The following is an 18927-nucleotide window of genomic DNA, read 5'->3' as shown; positions in this document are numbered from 1 at the left end:
CACTTATTCTAATTCTCTAGCCTTATATATTAATCCCTTCTATAAGATCCCTAAAAAGAAATAATCAGTTTTTGACTTGAAACTCTTTAGTGATCATAAGAGCAATATTTTTTGATTATCAGCTGTGATTTACTTAGCTATTATCATCAATACAATATAATACAAGATATCATCAAAGGAAACATGATGAAAATGCTATCACGACCAGAGGCAGAACTTATGGAGTCTGAAAGCACATCAAAGCATATCATTTTTCACTTTATTTTCTTTATTAGGAGTGTTTTTTTTTCTTTAGTGGTGTGTCTTCTTCCATAACAGGAAAATATAGAAATATGTATTACATAATAGCACATAGAAAATCTATATCAAATTGTTTACTGTAGGGAAGGGGAGAATTTGGAACTCAAAATGTGAGAAAATGAATGTTAAAAATGATTTTTTCATGTACTTGGGAAAAATAAAATATTACTAAAAAGAAGTAGAAAAAATCACTAGTGATAAGAGAACTAGATATAGAGAAAATAATAACAAAATTCAGTTGGAGTAATAAAAGGTCAATATTAGCAATGGAATCAATGAAAAAAATTGTGTAAAGGAAGGGAGTCTAGTAGTAACAGTTCTTAAGCTATGTTACACAAGTGGTAATCATCAAGAAAATTTGATATGATGAAAAACCGAGTGATTGATCAGTGGAATAGATTAAGTAGCCAATAGATGCAGGAATACGAAACAAATGAGCCTTGCAACCTAGTGTTTGTTAAAAACCAAAGATCTACATTATTGAGACAAGAACTCACTCTTTTTCAAAAACTACATTGAAAATCTGAAAGGAGTTTGGTCAAAACTAAACTTAGACCAAGGCTACAGTATAACAAGATAAGGTAAAAATTGATATATGATTTAGACATTAGGATGATATAAGTGAATTAGGGGAGCATGGAAAAAATTACTCATCAAATCTATAGATAGTGTAAGAATTCATGAGAAAAGAAGAACTAAAAATGACTTAATTAATCGTTTTGATTATACAAAGTTTTTCTTTTTTTTACAAACAAAACCAATGAAGTCAAAATTAGAATAAAAGCAGAAACTAAGAAAAAATGTACATCAAGTTTCTCTGATAAAAGTCTCATTTCTTAAATATATAGGAAACTGAGCCAAATTTATAAAAATAGTAGCCATTCCCCAAATGATAACCAGTTTTGAGAGGAAGAAATGAAAGCTATCAATAGTAATATTTTTAAAAGTTCTGAATTACTAATAATTGGAGAGATGGAATTAAAGCAATTCCGAGGTGCCACCTCACAGACATTAGAATTGCTAGGATGACAAAAAAAGGAAAATGACAAATACTTGAGGGGACAGGGGAACGTGGAAAGGTATAGTAATGCATTTGTGAACTCATCTAACCATTCTAGAGAACACTTTGTAACTGTCCAAATGACTATAAAACTTTTTATCCCCTTTGACATAATAATACCACTATTTGGTCAAAGAAAAGAGACCCATACATACAAAAATATTTGTAACAGCACTTTTGTTATGGCAAAGAATTGGAAACTGAGGCAATGCTCATCAATTGGGGAATGGTTGAACAAGCTATGGCATATGAATATAATAGAATATTATTATGCTATAGTAAATGATGAAGGGGATGGTTTCAGAAAAACCTGGGAAGACTTATATGAACTGATGAAAAGTGAAATGAGTAGAACCAGGAGAACAATGCATACAGTAACAGCAATATTATAATAATAATCAATTGTAAAAGACTTAGGAACTCTGATCAATGCCACCACAATACCAAAGGACTCCTAATGACACATGCTGCATAGCGATCTGATGAATTCAGAATGCAGATTGAAGCTTAAATTTTTCTCTTTATTTTTTCTGCTTCCTACCTTAAGAACATGTATAATGAGGAAATGCATTTTTCATGTCTTTATATGTATAATGGATATCATATTTCTTGACTTTTCAATGGGTAGGAGGAGAGAAGGGAAAGAACTTGGAACTGAAAATAAGAGTAAAAATATTATAGAGCCAGGATAACATTGTACACAATAACATCAACATTATACAATGATCGACTATAAAAGACTTGGGTACTCTCAGGAATACAATGATCCAAGACAATTATGAATGATTTATGACAAAGAAATGCTGTCCACCTCCAGAGAAAGAACTGTTGGAATCAGATACAGATCAAAGCATACTGTCTTTCACAGGAGTTTATTTATGCCTTTATTTGGTGGGTTTCGTTTTATATGAGTATTCTCTTACAACAATGACCAATATGGCAGTATGTTTTGCATGATAATACAAGTATATTCCAAAACAAATTGCTTACCATCCCTTAGAGGGAGAAGGGAAAGGGAGGAGGGAGACAATTTGAATCTTATCATTTTGGAAACATATGTTAAAAATTGTTATTACAGGTACCTGGGAAAAACAAAATATCTTTGAATTTTTAAAAAGTGGTGAAAAGTAAAACTGAGGCACCTTTATCCTTCCACTGGAGCTCTAAATTTATGAGCTTAGTACATGGTACTTAAGTGTGATCTCCTATAAGAGGCCTTTTCTATAACTCCTATTCCATAGGGAACCACAGTATTTAAACTGACCAACCTCATGCTACAACTACTTGGAGGTGGATAAATGTAAATCAAAAGCCTCACTTTAAGTGGTGCAATTTTTGTATAACTTAGCATCAATAGTTCAATAAATTTGGATTGCCACATAAGGGCTTGCATTATAATTATCTGTTAATTGAATGTTTACTTAATGTTTTACATAATGCGCTAGTAAATAATATGCATTTAACTTTTTTAAAAAGAGAGAAACCAGGCTGGATTATATTTGAGAAACTTCACAGTTCCAAATTCCTCCCAATCCTGATAGTGTCTCTTCATCAAATAATCTGTATTTATTTTGTAACAAAGTACATATTGTCTCCAATGGAGTATGAGCTGCAAGAAAATGACTTTGATTCTTCTCATTGAACCCGTAGCTTCTAGCACAGTGCATATCACATAGTAGGCATTTATTTTTTAAAACCCTTACCTTCTATCTTAAAACCAATACTCTGCAATGGTTCCAAGACAGATGAATAGTAAGGGCTAGGCAATGGGGGTTAAGTGACTTGCACAGGGTCATGCCCCTAGGAAGAGTCTGAAGTCAGATTTGAACGTAGGACATTCCATCTTTAAATAATAAGCATTTATTAATTGATTATGTGCTTGAATCATAAAGAAGGTGGACTGAAACACTTACTCTTTGTCATCTTCCCAAAAAAGGCTGATGAGGTGCAAGATGTCATGCATTTTAACTACACTGCCTGGCCTGACCATGGTGTGCCCACTACAAATGCTGCAGAAAGCATCATGCAGTTTGTACAGATGGTCCGACAGCAATCCACAAAGACCAGGGGCCCCATGATCATACACTGCAGGTAATCTCTTCATTCCTATTTTCCTTTGAACCACTGAGTTTATTTTTCTCAATGAAGGCATAACAGATGGCCCTTTTTGAAATCCTTGTTCCTGTTTAATGGCAACTCAAGAGATTGGTCTAGTAATATACACAGGAAAAAATGGGTGAAGAATACATATTCCTTTATGATGACATGCATTTGGATGGGAGCACATAAATGCATGTATGTTAGATCTGTATTGAAGATATACATCAAGTGAGGTTCAGAGTTGCCTAGGAGTAAGAGAGAAGCTAGATCATACTTGCAAAATTGAAGAAAACTTTTATAATAATTATTTTTTTAAACTCTTAGAATCAATATAGATAGGCTCTGACCTGTACCAGTAATAGTAATAGATGAGAGGTCACTGATGAGTTCATGAAGCCTTTGAAGTACAGTATATGTCAAAGAGGCAGCTAGAGGGCAAGTAGATAGAGGTCTGGGCCTGACATCAGATATACCTGAGTTCAAATTCAACCCCAGATATTTACTAAATGTGTGACCCTAGGCAAATAATAGCTCCTATTTGCCTTAATCTTCTGGAAAAGGAAATGGCAAACCATTCTAGTATCCTTGCCAAGAAAACACCATAAGAGGGTCACAAAATGGGACATGATGAAAAACTAAACAACATATGTGATGAATCTGAATGAATGGCCCTTGAAAGAAAATAATTTCTCCTGCATCAAGTTGCTGCTATGAACAAATGTCAAAATAGCTCCTTCCCAAGGCATATTAACATGTTGAAGCAGAGAAAATAAACCTGCTTAAGGAGGGGTCCAAGTTGTCAATTCCTTTAGTGATATGAAAAGGGTAGGTTTCTTTACCCAAGCTGGCAAATTTTGCTTTCCTAGAAAGGTATTATTTAATCTGGTAAAAATGGTTTATGAGAAGAAAAAGAAGAAAATAGAAAAAGCAAGAAATTATAACTTGTAGCATCCTATAGCTCACAAAGTATATCTTCCTATCAAGGCACCCTATGGATCTATATCCACTCAAATGATAGCAATGTGCTTGTCTTTGTTCATCAGTCAAGGAACACAGTTGATTCAAGAGAAAGAGGTTTGATGAAATAGCAAAATGAGAAAAGCAACAATAAAATGTTTTCCCCAGCTACTTGGGGTACACTCACCCACAATGGGGAAAGGGGACATGCACAGGGAATATAGGTCGAAACGTGTACCAATAGGAAAGACATATGGCAAGGGTACATATAAGGAAAGGCATAAATTTAGGAAACCTGGGTACATGAGCAGAGAGGCACACAAGTAGGGGATGTGTGTGTCTCTGGCATACATGGAGAAAAGAAAACTTAAGCTTCTGATATTGCAAGATTTTGGAATATATCACCTTTTTAAAGCCCCTACCTTCTGTCTTAGAATTGATTTTAAGATATCAATTCCAAGGCAGAAGAGTAGTAAAGGCTGAGCAATTGGGGTTAAGTGACTTGCCCAGAGTCACATAGCAAAGAAGTGTCTGAGGACAGATTTAAACCCAGGACTTCCCATCATCAGACCTGGCTCTCTACCCATTTAGCCACTTGGCTTTCCCTGGAGATTTCATCTTGCTGTTCCTTCTAGGCCTGCTCCCCACTAATCTCACATGGCATTCAATCTCTGTATTAGTTTTTGCTGGAATGATATCTGTTGGGCATTGCTTCCTTTGGCTTTTGTATAACTGCTCATCAACATTATCCCATTGGTCCCATGTACCTCTACTAAGCACAAGCTGAGGACCTATTGTTTGTTTTCCAGTTGGAATACTTAGTTGGGGTCATATTTTCCCAATAGGAGTTGTAAGCTCCAACATGGCTTATTTCAAATAAAGTCCTTAAACTTTCTTTCCTCTCAGTCTCATAGGAAACAGGCACTCAGTCATCAAAATAGGAGAAATGCTTGCCTAACTTTTTTTTCCTCCTAAAGAATGATCTGTATATTATTTTCAGAGCCTTGGCTATAATGTGCTTTCCTTTCTAGAAGGAGATTCTTTGCCACAGCCTAACCTCTTTGGAACACAGAACCAGAGTTTAGCTAATTAGTGCCTTTTGGCTTATTTCTAATCTTTAAACCATTTCCTGGTTGCTGAAGCTGCCCCTAGGTGAGGGACAGAAAAGCTGTATCACTGAGTACTTTATTTCCCAAGAAAAGATGTCAAAAAAGGAAAATGGTAATGTTTTGAGAGGCTCTGAAAGGACAGAGATATATGTAGTGTTGGTAGTGTTGGGAATTAGTTTAACTATTGTGAAAGGTAATTGGGAGCTAGGCAAAAAAAAATCCCCAAGTTTTACATATTCAGCAATACCAACGCTAGGTCCATAACCCCAAAGAGTTCAAAGAAAGAGAGAAAGGATCTCTGTGGACATCTGTTTATACACTACACTTTTTGACATAACAAAGAACTAGAAAAAGTGGATAATATCTATTGTGGAATGACTATACAAATCATGCTATTTGAAACTAAAGGACTGCTTTTGAGATTAAGAAATAATGAAAGGAATAGATTTAAAGAAATCTGAGAAAACTTGGGTGAATTGATATAGAGTGGAATATAGAAACCAGGAGAACAATTTATATAGGGACTACATTTTGTAAAGGAAAACAACTTTGAAACTTCTAACTCTGATCTATGAAAAGATCAATCAATGACCATTCCAGGAAGCCAATGATAAATCATGCTTCTCACCTTCTGGCAGAGGGATGATGAATTGTAGATATAGAATGAGGTACACCTGTTCAGCACAACTAATATGCGATTTTGTTTTGTTTAACTATATTTCTTTGTTACAAGGGAAGACTTTTTGGGGAGAAAGGAAAGACTTGTAGGGAAAAGTGGGATGGTATGAGAGTGATACAAAAAATGAAGAAAAATATTAAAGAAACAGTTTAAAATACACAAAAAGAATCAAAAGAATATTCAGAATGGTACACAAGCAAGCAAGAAAGTGTTAGTAATGCCATGTTAAGTTTGATATGTACCATTTAACTCTTTTTCTCTCCTTTGCATATGGAAACATTAATATTAACAGCTTATTTTCAAGTTCATAATAGGATCATAGAAATAGACATAGAGAAGAGGGACTTCTAGGTCCTCTAATCCATCTCTCTCATTTTAGTGATGAAAAAATTAAAAAATTGTCCCAAACGAGTTATATCTTTGCCAGTCACATAGGTAATAAGTAACAGAAGCAGATTTTGAACTCAGGTCTGATCACTCTAAATTCATCATTCTTTTCAGTGTAGCAATAAATTCATTTCAAAGATACTCTGCCACAAAAACTCTACAAAGCTCTTAAGACCAAGATACTTTGAGCTTGAATCTAAAAAAGCACAAGAGTAAATTAAGCCCAATGGTCATTGTCATTGTCTATCTCCTGCCTAACTCTAGACATGACCTTTCCTATGGTTATATGTCCACAAAGCCTTTTTAACTCTTTAAGTCCATTATATGCAATTTGAGTCCAGATTTCTCGATCTAGAATTTTTCCTCTTTTGAAATCTCATATTCTTCAGCTCAGCCTATAATGCTCATAGATCAAATACCAGAAATATAGAATATGTTGGCTCTATTATTTTTCTCTCAATACCACTCTAGCTTGGATTTTTCAGTAAAAATGTGAGACAATTGTCTGGTAGTAGAGAAGAAAAAACTAACTCACCCAGATAACATGAAATATTATCAGGGAAATTCCCTGGGGCATATTTCCTCCATGTTAATCCCATCCCTACCCCAACTCCATGGTTCTAAGAGAGTCCTTGGGTCTGATATTTGGATGACACTCAATCCAGATATCCAATTCCATCTAGAGGTAACTATCTAAGAGGTCCTTCAAGAAAGAACTATTCTAGGATTGACTAAAGACTCTCACTTCCAGGAGAATTCCTGTATCTGCTATCAAGTGAATGCCAGTCTTTAGGGATCTACTGTCACTCCAGTCTGTCACCCAGCCTTCATACTGAGAATATCTCAGGACTATAGCTCTGGGTTAATTTAGAATCAGGTCTTTTGTGATGCACTAGCCACATATCTCAAAGGGACCAAAGACAGAGGAAAAGACCCAGAGATGTTATTTATATAACAACCAATTGGGGAAGGCTGAACCTCCTGCAGGAACTGATTCTGAGTCAGTGTGTAAGAGATGGGGAATCTGGCTATGCATATAAGCTTAATATATGTCTCTCAAAGACATTGACCATATCTTCAACTTGTTTATACTCCAATAAACTTTAGCAGTGCTGTGCATACATGAAAAGCTCAATAAGTCACTTATTTTTTAGAGAACAAAGAGCCATTGTGATCTTCACCTTTTAATAAGTTAATGCAAAAGCAATCTTCCAGGGGGAAAAACAAAAACACACCAGGAACAGTAAATGCATCTCTGGAGAGAATATAGCTTTTTCTTACTATTAAAGTAAGTGGAAAATACTGTGGGAGAACATAAATAACGTTTTCTCCAGTGGTGCTAGCTTAGTATTGTTTTTAGAAAAATATCTGATAATATTCAACAATAAATCAAATTGTCTGAATAACATTGCAGTGCTGGTGTGGGACGGACAGGGACATTCATAGCCCTTGATCGACTCTTACAACACGTTTGTGATCATGAGTATGTTGACATTTTGGGCCTGGTGTCAGACATGAGGTCATACAGGATGTCCATGGTGCAGACAGAGGTAAGATTAATATGTATTTTTAAATGTTGCTCTCAGAAGGGAACAAATCATTTACATGAATAAAGTACAACAAATACCCTGGTTTTAGCTATGATTGTGTTTTTGTGTATTTTGCTGTCTTCCTACCATAAAAGAAGCCTTTAATAACTGGCATGTATGTAATACCTTAAAATGGGTAAACATGCTTTTATTTCACTTTTTTTTAAAACCCTTTCCTTCTGTCTTGGAATCGATGCTGTGTGTTGGTTCCAAGGCAGAAGAGTGGTAAGGGTAGGCAATGGGGGTCAAGTGACTTGCCCAGGGTCACACAGCTGGGAAGTATCTGAGGCCAGATTTGAACCTAGGACCTTTTGTCTCTAAGTCTGGTTCTCAATCCTATTTCGCGGATTTGAATCCCCGTCCAGCACTCTAATCACCATCACACTGTCTCTAGAAGTAAACTTGTTTTTTTAATGATCTCATTTTTATTGGGCTCAGATTCTTTTGATAGAGAATTATCATGGAATCTGAGAATTCAAAAGTAGAAATTATCTCAAGGTTAACTAACCCAACCACCTCATTCAACAGAAAAGAAAACTGGGATCCAGAGAAGTTAAAACTTTTATGACTAAACCAAGGTATCTAAACAAGAATGTTTCCACCTGGGAGGAAAAAAAATGTGACAAAATGAAGCATGTAAAAGTCATGACCAAATTTCGTTTAAATTGTTAAAAATGAATTTGACTCAGTGAATTAGTCATTAGTTTTTGCTCTATGCAAATGTCACAACTAATGGCTGGTTGGTGGGTGGATTGCCAACTAATCTACATCAGGCATATAATTTCAGAAGGAAACCCCGACCCCCCATTCCTTTCCTATCCCTGGTAAGTTTCCTTCATGCATTTAAATGGATCTCTCATTTTTTCACACTGTGACAAAGCCTCCCATAAATGTGCATCTACATTCTTTCCCTTTATTTTGAACTGTCCCCCCTGCCAACTTTGTGGTTTGGGAATACAGATCTCCCTGTGAAAGGTGTGATACCAGGAATCAAAAAATGGTGCCAGCCAGCAGCCTGAAAGTACTTGGGATCTGGCTTGCGGAAAAGTTGAGTAGGCATGAATCACTGTGGGCGCAGACACCCCAGGCTCCTTTCTCTTAATCCTAGTCAATCAGTTTGGCTCTGAACATCTTAACTTCAGGTAGACAATGACCTCGTTTTTCTAAGTAGTGCGTGTGGGTGGAATTCTGAGTGGAATGCTTTCTTCATCTTTTTAAAATTTCAAATGAACAAAAATGGTTTTCTTCTATAACGCTTTGCATGATTAGACCACTAGATGTCAGGAGAATTTAGAAAAATAGCCACTCTTGGTTTTTTTTTCTGCTAAATTCTCCATTTCTTCCTTCCTCTTCTTTCTTCTCTTCCCTCCCTTCCTCTCCCCTTCCCTAACTCTCCCTACTCTCACTTATAGGGCCTTAAAAGGTTCCCTTTGAATTATATTCAGCCTACCACTGAACTACGGGACTTGCCACACATTGTTTAACAGTTGCTACCCATTTTTTTTTAATTAACAGATTTGCAGCAGGGCCTTAATGAGTAATTCTGTTGACTAGGACTGAAAAAATGGAAGAATAAGCCTGGGAGTGGTAGGGGACGGGAGGGGAGAACTCTAGACTTAGGACCACAGGAAACAAAGCCCTGAAGAGGGAAAAGACAGGATAGCTGTTGGGACCACTCACCTGGAGTGTAGCTGTGATGGCAAGTAAGAGGAGAGGAAAGAAGGGCCCAGCACTTGGGAGCTTCCTCTTTTAACCAGTTTTTTCCTTAATGAATACTAAAGGATTTTGTTTGGTTTCTCATCTGTTGAAAATGCTGATATTTCTCGTCAGCACCCTATAGTTTCCCAGGCACACGTTACCAGTTTTAACTAAGCCAGAACAGGGCTTTGGGAGGATCAAATGAGATAATATAAGATGATGAAGCAATAAGTTGATGTCATAAATATACATTCATTATTAAATTAATTTTGCTGTTACAGAGAGTATCCATGCTTCTTATAGAGGTTCATAGAGTTTAGAGTTAAAAGAGAGCTTAGAAATCATCTACTATCCACCTGTGGGACCTTGGCCATATCACAACCACTCTAAACTCCAGTGTCTTCATATGTAAAATAAGAGTTGGACTAGATGATCTCTCGGGTCCTTTCTAGCTTTGAGCCTATGCTGAAAGCCAATACTTGTGTTTTATAAATGGAGAAACGAAGACATCATTAAATAATTTGTCCAGTGTTATAGAAGTGATAAATGAAACTGAGATTCAAACGTGGGTCTTCTGACTGGAAATTAAGTGGAAATGAAATACAATCTTTCTATTGTACCATCCCTCATTAAAGTAATAGATTTTTAAGATACCTTTGAATTATGAGATTCTTTGATGAATGCTTTTGGATGAATTAGTGAATGAGTGAACTGAAAAAAGACATTTTTCAGCCTAGGTCTTAGCGTGGTAAAGTTTGAGAAACTGTATTGAACTTTCTCCTGTGTGCAAAGTAGCAGGTCAACCCTCTACCAAACTTTTACAAAGGTCTATGATCATAGCCTGTTGACATATTGATGATGAAAGGTATTTTGATATCATGGTGTTGGAATGATGTTGAAAAAGGTTCTGCTTCTGAAGATTTCCTATTTCTCTTTTACTCCAGGAACAATACATTTTTATCCATCAGTGCGTACAATTGATGTGGATGAAGAAAAAGAGACAGTTCTGCATCAGCGATGTGATATATGAGAATGTTAGCAAGTCCTAGTTCAGGATACTAAGCAGTAAGTACCGAAGAGGATATTTTAGAGATGCCATGCAATATGCCAAGCATATGAGCACCTACTTAATATTTCTGGTTAGTTGGGGGTGGGATGGTGAGTCATCTGTGATTGGAGAAGACATGGCTAGAAATGTCTTTATCAAGGTAAAGGGGGGTACTACAGAGAAGAGGTGGAATTGTATAGAGGCAAGTAAGAGAAGGGCCGTAAGACTCAGTTTGAGGATAGTAATGATGATAATAATAAATAGCATTTATATAACACATCTGAAAGTGCTTTACATGCTACCTTATTTGATCCTCACAATAACGCTTGTGTTATTATTGTTGTTATCATTTTACTAATAAGGAAATGGAGGCTGAGAGAGGTTTGGCGAATTGTCCGGTGTCATATAACTTGTAAATGTGTGAGGAATAATTGAATTCTGGTCTTCCTCACTCCAGGATTAGCACTCTATCTATTGTCCGGTCAAAGTAAATGGAGATAGGTAGCACATTGCTCATAAGGTCTTAATCCCTTCAATTGTCTCAAGATATTATTGCTGAATGATATTTCAGTTGTGGTCTTGTAAAAGTGAAATTTGGGAAATGCCATCTAAAAGTATATATATATTTTCTATGGATATGTGGGAGACTTTGAAACTACATTTCCCATGATTCCTCATGGTAGACAAAAAGTGGGATGCCGTAAGAGAAGGGATATAAACTCCTGTAGTGACTTTGAACTTCCTCTTCAGCTACTGGGCGCAGGAAGAGAGGGGAGGTAATTATGGCTGAAGCGGCAGTTTTGAATTCTTACAAGCGCGTGGTCTAATGACTTTATCTATCAGCATGGCTTTAATTAAAATACTAATTTATATATTTATATCAGTCTTTATTATTTTTAATCTTAATAGTCTCAAACATAGAAGCATATCGGCCTTTCAAGATTATGAGGCGTATCTGTTGCAATACTCTGAAACTTTTACTTCCTAGCTACAGCGAGGCATGCTTTTGTTGTTGATTAGAAAGGGCTATGTGGCTCTCACTAGTGAGCAAAAGTAATGGTTTATCATCAGCTGAAAGAGGTGGTGACTTAAACAGATATTTGATCATTGGTAGAATGAAGCAAGCTGCTTGATGAATGAGAAAAGCTCATCAGAGATAAGATTACTAAAGTGAAACTCTTATGAATATGCCATATTTGTTTGAAGATCTAGAAATGAAGAATGAGAGGCAGTGGATAGAGTCAGCCTCAGAGCTCAGACTTGGCTGACTTCTCATTCACACATATTGACAGTTTGATTATAGGCAAGTCACAAATCTCAGAGTGCTCTGGGCAATTCTCTAAGACTATAAATTGCAGAGAAGATGCCACCTGATATTGGTAGAATGCATTTCCTCAGCGAGGAGTTTACTATACCAATGAAATCCCAGTTCCAAACTCCATCCCTACTCCTTATGCTAAAGATTTAACCATATACCAGATATGCATCTGGGCCAGACCAACCTAGCAAAATAATAAAAAATGCCAATGTCTCTATAATAGAAATTCTTTTATGATAAAGTCCCAATGTGTTAGAACACTTCAGAATGTCATGAAATCACTTGAAATGTATTTTAGCCTTCCTTAGTTTCATCATCACCACCACAACTCCCTTTTTCAGTTTTTGAACATAAGGATAAAAGTAAATGATGGAAATGGAAAGAACAGAGAGATGATATGTGAGAGAAGGGATGGAAGAAGTTGAAGCATGCAAAATGTGGATGAGAAGTGGCTAGATATGGTTATGTTTGAATCTATGAAATGAATAAATGAACCAGTAAGTGAATGAAAAACATTTATTTATTGCTTTCCATGTGCCAACAACTGTGCTACCTGCTGGCAATACAGCTAGGAGAAAGGGATAGTCCTTTCTCTCAAAGAGCTAACATTCTAATTAGGAAAGACAATACACAAAAAGGATTCTGTGACAGAGCAAATGGAAAGGCAAAAGGGCTTTAGATTCCATTGGCAGGTCAGATGGCAACATACCAGGTTCTGAGGGGAAGGGCGAAGTAGTGGCAGAGCTGGTGATAAAGTCTACTGAGCCAGAAAGTGCAGTGGCAAGATAGATGGTAAAATTCCTTGAGAGTGCAGGGCAGTCATCCAGGGTATAGACTGTAAGTTCTTTGTGTAAACAATAACTTGGGCTCTTTTAATGAAAACATATTCATTTTTTTAATAATTTGTGTGTAGAACTTCTGCATGTAATCCTCTTTAGATGGCCAATATTATAATAAGTTAAAATGGTTATTTATTAATTGATTGTTTATCACATTTAGTCTGATAGTACATGGGACAAAATAGCATGATACTTGGTATGACAAATGTTCTAGACTCTATCCAGGGAGATTTAGTCATGCGCAAACTCTCTGTGATGTGCCATCTATAAGAAATGTGAGGAAATCAGTTATCTCAAAGATATATGAACTATTGCAGAGTGAATGAGAAGAACAAAAAGAACAATTTCTATTATAGCATATAAAGTAACTATAAAGGAGTAGCATCAGCAGCTGTGGGGGATGGAAAAAGGCCTTCTCCAGAAAGTGGCACTTGATAAGATTTTCCTTCAAAACTGAGCTCAGATCCCACTTTAGCATAGTAGGACTTTTCTACTCTCTCGGCTTACCCCTGCTCCTTCCAGTGACTTTCCTCTGTGGCTATGTGGAGAGAATGAAAAGTGTATGAGAGATGCTCTGCACTTCAAAATGACAAGATTTACCTGGACATATAGGGTGACCATGAGTAGGTAAATATCACACTGTATATGAGAACCTGGGTTATTGGAAGTCGCTCTGAACAATAAAAGGAAACTTAATTTCATTGATCCTTTGAGAGACAAATATCATGGAGCTGTGATTTTTCCATTTAAAACAAACAAAAAATCTAAAAGCAAAGATAAAATTTAATTCTATGCAAAGGTTAAAAATACATTTCAGTTTTATATTATGTCTGGTTAATGAAGGTCAGTGTGGGAAGGAAAGGGATAGATGAAAAGGGGGAGAAGCTGGACAAAGATAGAGAGAAGGGCAAATAGCGAGAGAAGAAGAGTCTTTCAGAAAGATAGAGAATCTAGAGGCTTGGGAATGTTGCTCTAGACGGTCTAGCTGAAGAAATAAAGAAAATTAATGACAGGGTAAGGAGGAGACTAGAAACTTCTAGGTCTGCTGATTTATCATCAAAGCTCATGGATTTGAGGGCACAGAATGCTTATTGTATTTTCCTTCATTTGCAGGAGAGAACATGAAGTATACCTACCTTCCCTTGCTTCAGAATTATTGGGGATGGGAAGAATCTACTAGCCATTTTGCCAAGGAAGGCCCCTGCTTTGCAGTATGTGGCCAATAAAGAAGATATATTTTATCTTGTAGAAACACTGGGAAGACTTAGCCTTAAAGAGCCTACAGTGTCTTTTGGACTGTTTATTTCTGGACATTTTAAAATATTGGACCAAATTCAACCAAATATGGTAAAGGATGAGATGCTCTACAGAGGACAGAAAGTACGCCACTCCTGAAGAGTTTGATTTATCTTTTGCTGGTTGGACTTAGTTTAAAGCAAGTATGATATATATATATGCATATATATATTTTTGGTGACTATCTCAGAAAGAAAAGTTGCTTTCACTATGTGTCACTAGTCTATTATTAGCATCTAATAACTCTTCGTTATTAAGAGAGGCATGAACATACTTCAAGTAATTGCAATTCTGCACAAGGAAATAGGAATATTGATGTTACTGTTTACTCCAGCATTAAGGTACTGTATCAGATTTAAGGTGGAAAGGATAGGGGGCAAGGAAGCAGGGATACTGTATCCATGGATTATTTTTTCCTGTTCCAAATATAAAAGCTGTAATACAGCTCTGATGTAGAATAGAAAAAAATGTCTTAATTGTTCTAGTTGTTGATGAGTTGTTTTTTTCTTTAATTAACAATAGGATGTTTTATCCTTCATCCTTTAGAAATTATAACACCATGTCGATTTCTTTTCAATGAATCTGGTCTGGGTTCAGAAGAGTTTACAATCTGGTTATCTTTAAGCTCTGTTGATATAGTGTTTAGCCGTCCAAGCAATTTTTGGTGCCAAGACCTTTTTTGTTAAACATCATTGAGGAGAAAACTCTCACTTTTGGAAAATGTGTACTGTGAAGACATTCCTTCACCTAGCTGAAGGGCTGGGAATTCATGAAGCTATGAGAAAAAGCTGCAATTTGCCAGAGAATTACCTTTTGATATTTTAAAGATGATGTCAAGCACTCAACATAGGTCCCAGCAGGCTTTTTTATTTTCTCATTTTCTCTTGGGTTGTCAATTTCATTTATTATCAGTGGAATTAGTAAGATTTTATGATTTGAGCATTGTGTAATGACATTCTGTGACTTTGTATTGTGATAAGAATGCTGTCAAAATGGACATTGATGGCATTGAGAAGCCTGTTTCATTGTGTCACTGTAATACTCATTTATATAAGAGGTAATGGTACTAAGAGTATAAAGAAAAATATTTAGAATGAAAAGTAAACACTCACCGACTGTTCATCACAACAGTGTTGCTGTTGTACAGAAAATGGAGGGTTTCTCCCTTGATGCTTTGCACCCCTTAGTTTATTGTTAAGTATATCTTCTCTAGAAGCTTCTTTAGAGACCTCCATAGTTTCTGGTGGGTCAAGGGGGTATGCAAAGGTTTGGCATTTTTTGGCAAATTGAGCAATGGCAAAGGATTTCAAACAAATAGCATTGAGGCTAGATGTTGAGGCATAGACCTTGTATCTCAGTTCTGACTCTGGCAAGTCTGTGGCCAAAGATTCCCTTCACCTTGGGCAGGTCAATATGGCATTAGTCAAGACTGAAGAAAGCGTGCTCTTTAGGCACCTGCCCTGCCTCTTTCTTTTCCCCACTGCTATTTCTCACTCTTGTCCAGTTTGTCACTACTGCTTACTATTGTTGTAATAATTTAAGCACTTTGAGAAACCAACACAGAACGGGGGAAAAAAATCTGTCAGCCATGGTGTGATATTCATAGGCATTCACAGATGAGTCAGGCCATTGATGAAAACTATAGCTGAGGTGTTATTTGGTTAGAATAGAATTTCTTTTTTTTTTTCAAAATTGTGACCCAGAAACTAGCAACCTTTAAAAAAAATGTAATAGTACTCTGGAAATCAAGAACTTCAAAAACATCTTATTAATCTCTTCAAGACCTCTACAAGGTAGGGATCAAGTATTACTTTTTGATATATGGGCATTCTAAAGAACATGGATATTCACTTAGGTTTCCTCCCTCTCTATCTTATTCCCAGTTTAACATAGCAAGGCAAATGACAGAATCCTAGAATCTTAAAGCAGGAAGTAACCTCAAAGCCACCTAATATGCTTTTTACCTGAACAAGAATGAACTCTACAACAGGTTTGGCAAGTGGTTGTCCAGCCTCTGCCTAATAACCTCCAGTTAGGGAGGTCTACTACTTCCCACGGCAAGCCCATCCTTTCTACCATCTGGATAATTCCAATTTATTAGGAAATTTTTCTTAAAACTGAAGTAAAATAGCTTTTCTTAAAATTAATAATAATAGTAGCTGGCATTTATATCGCACTTTAAATTTTCCTAAGCACTTCACAAATATTGCCCCATTTGATCCTCCCAGTAACTCTATAAGAAGATACTACGAGTATTATTCTCCCCATTTTACAGACTTAAAAAAAAAAACCCTGAGGTTGAGAGATTAAATACCTTCCCCATGGTCACATAGCTAATAAGTGTTCTAGGCAGAATTTAAATCCAAGTCTGCCTAATGTCATGTTCACTACTCCCCACTAAGCTCTGAGTTTTGCCCTGGTGTGGGGGTGGGGTGGGGCAGCAAAAAGAATAAATCTCTTCTTTTAAATAAGGCAACACTTCAAAAACCTGAAGTCAGATATATTCTAAGTCTTCTCTTCTCCAGGCACAGCATCCCTAGTTCCTTGTACACAGCATGACATCAAAGCCTTCCTGAATCCTCATCTCCCTAAAATGTGGTGCCCAGAGCTGAACATAGTATGCCAGATGTGATTTAACAAAGGAAGGATAGAGAAGAGATGTCAATCCCCAGGATACCATGCTTCTCTCCATACAGTTTAAATCCTATTAGGCTTTTAGTTGCTATATTATGCTGTTGAGCTTGTAGCCCACTAAAGGAGATCTTTTATTCAGAACATCTGCAGTCCAGCTATACTGCCTTTCTTGTATTATGAGTCAATCGGTCTACTATGCTCAAGTATAAAGAATTCAAGAAGAAGGTAGGGGAGTTGGGGGAGAAGAAGAAAAGGAGCAGGAAAAAAAAGACAAAGAACTTGAGCTTCAGCAGGAGATGGATTCAAGGAAGAGGAGAAATAGAAGCCAAGACACTGAACCAAACCCAGATGCTCAATTCTTAACTCTTGGAATGTGAACACAAAGACAGAAATCATCTGTTTTAATATTCCTTCTAAGAACTAAATACTAGAGAATTCAAAACTTGGAAAGAATATTTGTTCAGAGAACCATACTCCTTAAGACAATCTTGACAGCCATGGAAAAGAGTATAAAGTTGACTCAAAGAACTCGAGACACCCTGCAGTTCTATACCAGATGATTTGGGGAAAGTTTCCTGAAATATTGTACCTAATGGTTGTGATTTAGAATCAAAAGCCATTCTGTTAACTCATACGCTACCTATTCATCATAGTATCACAGCGGAATAAAACACTGAGTAGATTTTAGGAAACTTGGATCCTAGCTCTGGTGGAAAAAAAAAAATTGTGACCTTGGGCAAATCATTAAGTCTCTTTGGGCCTGCCTCAGTTTTCTAATTTATTTACATAATAATATTAATGCCTCCTCTACCTACCTCACAGAGTCATTGTGAGGATTAAATAATATAAATGTGAAAGTGCTTTGAAAAGTACTATAAAAATTTTATGGGGGGAAAAAAAGTGACTACACTATTCCCATCCTTTGAGCCAGAGATCTATTTCTGTGCATATATTCCAAGGGATAGTGGGTAGAAAACTAACTTCAGAGCTGCTAAGACCTGGGCATAAGCCTGCCTCTGACACATATTATCTATATGACCCTGGAAAAGTCATTTAAACTTTCCATGCTCTAGGCAACTTTCTGAAACTGTAAGTCACAGAGAAGGTGTCAATATTCATTGGTAAAGGGGACCTTCGTCACCCTAGAGTTTCCTATACCAGTAAGATCATGGATCTAGCCCTTATCCCTATATTCCAATGTAGTCAAAGATAAGAAATGTCCCATGTGCATCAGAATATTAACATCAGAACTTTTTGTTTTAGAAAAGACCTGAAAACAAACTATCCATCAGTTTAGGATGGCTAAATTTATTTTGATCTATGAATAGAATGGAATATGGGTATATCATAAAAAAAACATATTGAATGTGAGGAATTCAAAGAAACATGGGAAGACTTGTATAAACTGATAACAGAGTAAAGTTAGCAGAACCAGGAAGCAATATACTCAATGACTACAACAATGTAAACAAAAAGAACAATGAAAAATGAACGCTATGTAATTATAATGGCCAGTCTTGGGCCTGGGGGGGGAATAAGAAAACATATCTCCTTCCTTTCCTTGGAGAGTTGTGAGACTATGAGTATGGAATGTTAACTATGCTGTCAGATATAGTCAATGTGTTAGTTGGTTTTGCTTAATGCTTTTTTTTTTCTCTCCCTTTATTACAAGGGAAGACTCACAGGGGAGGGGATGGGAGAGGGTCAAATTTGGAAATGACTGTGATGTAAAAACAAAAGACATCAATAAAACAAAAGAAAGTACCATATAAAATAAGGTATTATCATTATTATTACTGGGCTTTTTAACTTTTTTATATATTTTATATTTATGTTCATATAAATATATATAGTTTTATTTTTATAATTAATAGATGCAAACAATTCATCAAATCTCTCCTGAAAAATGTAGT

The 18927-nt window shown here is 36.3% G+C and overlaps 1 protein-coding gene across 1 annotated transcript in view; it reads left to right on the top strand.

The window, feature by feature from the left end:
• PTPRO (protein tyrosine phosphatase receptor type O) overlaps positions 1-14755 on the top strand; it is a 146194-nt gene extending 131439 nt beyond the window's left edge. The window contains exons 24-27 of the mRNA XM_044679074.1: positions 3297-3451; positions 8007-8142; positions 10824-10944; positions 14198-14755. Coding sequence (XP_044535009.1) covers positions 3297-3451; positions 8007-8142; positions 10824-10928 — 396 coding nt within the window. The 3' untranslated portion in view covers positions 10929-10944; positions 14198-14755. The remainder of the gene's footprint in view (positions 1-3296; positions 3452-8006; positions 8143-10823; positions 10945-14197) is intronic.
• Positions 14756-18927: the final 4172 nt, after the last annotated feature.

This window comes from Gracilinanus agilis, chromosome 5 (assembly GCF_016433145.1).
Source record: "Gracilinanus agilis isolate LMUSP501 chromosome 5, AgileGrace, whole genome shotgun sequence".
NCBI classification, from domain to species: Eukaryota; Metazoa; Chordata; class Mammalia; order Didelphimorphia; family Didelphidae; genus Gracilinanus; species Gracilinanus agilis.
This window is presented reverse-complemented; position numbering and strand designations above follow the sequence as displayed.